The 3,014-nt window shown below is 32.4% G+C and overlaps 1 protein-coding gene across 1 annotated transcript; it reads left to right on the plus strand.

The window, feature by feature from the left end:
- Positions 1-14: 14 nt before the first annotated feature.
- Positions 15-404, plus strand: LOC106686211 (uncharacterized). Its single transcript, XM_014429389.3, has one exon. The coding sequence runs from the start codon at positions 15-17 to the stop codon at positions 402-404; it is 390 nt and encodes a 129-aa protein (XP_014284875.3).
- Positions 405-3,014: the final 2,610 nt, after the last annotated feature.

Raw genomic sequence — 3,014 nt, forward strand, 5'->3', positions numbered from 1 at the left:
TGCCTCCTCCCATCATGCCTCCTCCGCCCATCTTGCCTCCTCCCATCATGCCTCCACTTCTCATCATTCCTCCTTGCCTCATGCCTCCACTGTTGATCTTACCTCCTCCCGTCATGCCACCTCCACCCATCTTGCCTCTTCCTCCTCCCATCATGCCACCTCCGCCCATCTTGCCTCCTCCGCCTCCCATCATGGCTCCTCCTCCTCCTCCTCCCATCATGCCTCCTCCGACCATCTTTCCTCCTCCTCCTCCCCTCATCATTACACCTCCGCCCATTTTTCCTCCTCCCATCATGCCACCTCCACCCATCTTGCCTCCTCCTCCTCCTCCTCCCATCATGCCCCCTCCAGGGAAGGCCAAAACTATGGCCAATATGCAAGTTCCAATCAGAAACGCTACCTGAAATTCGAAATAAGTAGTTAGGGTTTTTAATAAGGAAGAATAAGTCGCAAATAATTTAATATAATCTAATATTTAAAAATTTTAATATTTTCCCACTACTGAAATATAAAATAATCGATTTATAATTAAAAAAGAAGAATATTTATGCTAGATACTAAAATGTTTTTTTCACAAAAAGTTATTTATATGTAATTACGAGCAGAGATGTATAATTTTAAACTAAATACTTGTAGAGTATTACAAGTCTGTATTATTGTGCTCCTCGTAGTTGTGTTTTGTTTAGATACTACAAACAAATATTACCAATATTATAAAAATACAATCTGTTAAAAAATAATTTCTTTTTTTACGATTTAAAATTGGCTTCACAAGACTGAGATCTCTCTCTCATATATTTATTTCTATTCATTATAATGTATGACCATTACATGATGACATTAAAATATTATAAAATCTCAATCAAGGAAATCTTCATTTATATTTTTAGGGACTTTTAAGCCAGAACAACCTGATGATAAAAGAAAAGTATGTATTAAAATAAAAATATTCCTGTGTTGGAAGAATGTTAATCATAGAACATTGGCTGAACTTTGGAATTTTGATGTTTTTAAGACATTGATTTTACTTCTAAATTTTATAATTCAAGACCGTTTGTCAAACAGCAAATTTATTTATTAGATGGCATTTTTAGCATTAATATTTGAAAAGTATACGAAAATATACTCACTGCGTAAACTTTCAGGTTTATAGTGTTGCTGATTGAGGTAAATTAGGAATTTAGATGTTTTTTAAAATTAAAAGTTTGACATCGATATTACTTATAAATTTTATAATTCAAGACCGTATATCAATCAGTAATTTTATTTATTAGTTGACATTTTTAACATGAATATTTGAAAATTATAAGAAAATATACTCACTGCATAAAGCTTCATGTTTCTAGTGTTACTGATAGATGTATCCTGCCATTGGAAAAAAATCATCCAGTATTTATATTTGGTAAAGCTGTGACGACATTGCAATTACTTCTATCGGAGGGGGAGTTACTTTAATTAAGACCAAGGATTGGTCACTTATATCATATATCAAGCACTTAAATAAATTACTTGTTAATATTGAATTGAAACATCTAAATTGAATATATATTAAACATGTAATTTACTAAGTACTTGATATAAGATATAAGTGACCAATCCTTGGTCTTAATTAATGTAACTCCCCCTCCGATAGAAGTAATTGCAATGACGTCACAGCTTTGCCAAATATAAATACAGGATGATTTTTTTTCCAATGGCAGGATACATCTATCAGCAACATTAAAAACATGAAGGTTTATACAGTGAGTATATTTTCGTATAATTTTCAAATAGTCATGCTAAAAATGTCTACTAATAAATAAAATTACTGTTTGATATACGTTCTTGAATTATAAAATTTATAAGTATAATGAATGTCTAACTTTTAATTTAAACTTCAACCTACGTTAAATGATTAACATTCTTCCAACTCCGGAATCATTTAATTTTTATAAATATTTTTCTTTTATTATCAAGTTGTTTCAACTTCCTAAAAAATTGTATTGAAAATTTCATTAATATAACTTTTTTTTTTCTCACCCCCTTTATTGTAAATATATATATTTATATTTTTAAGTACAGATATATAAGTTAATACTCACACTGTAATTCAGATATAAGCCACTCACTATTTTTCATTGTCTGTCATATTGTTCAATTAGTAGATTCAATATTTTTTTTCAGTGTTTTAGACACTACTTGCATATCTTATATTATACACATCTTCTTACCTACTTGATATAATATTTCATCTTTCACTGTTTTCAATCTACTACCGGCTCTGCCAACTGATGTCAGAATGGTAAGGCTGTGCCCAACTACTGAGCTACGGACGGCACCAGTTCGAACAATTAGCTGTTATTAAGATTAAAATTGTTTATTGAATTGTCATAAGCAACGGACGTACTAATTGAGATGAAGATGGAGCAGTAACTAATAAGAAGATTGACGAAGTCAGTTATCAAGTTCATCTTTTATATACCTTGTTTTTTGAATTAATCATATTTAGGGAGTAGTTTGTATTTCAAATCTATAAAATTACATCATATAAATCTTTTAAAAGTAGTCTATAACTACCACTATAAAAATTATCAAATTAAAGAATTTAGTTGAGGAATAGAAAATTGATTTATGGTTAGTTGGGAAATAAATAACTCTTGAGTTGTTTAGTTAATAATTTATTTTATTATCTTAATTAAAAACAAAATCTACTTATAAAACATTCAACAAATACTGTAAACTTTAATTTACAAAATTAAGTTATGGCTCTTAAGACAACTACCTTTAAATTAATCACATTTTCAACCCATCATCTTTCCCCCACCCATCATGCCTCCTTGCATCATTCCTCCTCTGCCCATCTTACCTCCTCGCATCATTCCACCTCCGCCCATCTTACCTCCTCCCATCATGCCACCTCCGCCCATCTTGCCTCCTCCCATCATGCCTCCTCCACCCATCTTGCCTCCTCCGGCCAGCTTGCCTCCTCCCATCATGCCTCCTCCGCCCATCTTGCCTCCTCCCATCATGCCTCC

Source organism: Halyomorpha halys, unplaced genomic scaffold, assembly GCF_000696795.3.
Source record: "Halyomorpha halys isolate HHAL.00 unplaced genomic scaffold, Hhal_1.1 Scaffold798.1, whole genome shotgun sequence".
NCBI lineage: Eukaryota > Metazoa > Arthropoda > Insecta > Hemiptera > Pentatomidae > Halyomorpha > Halyomorpha halys.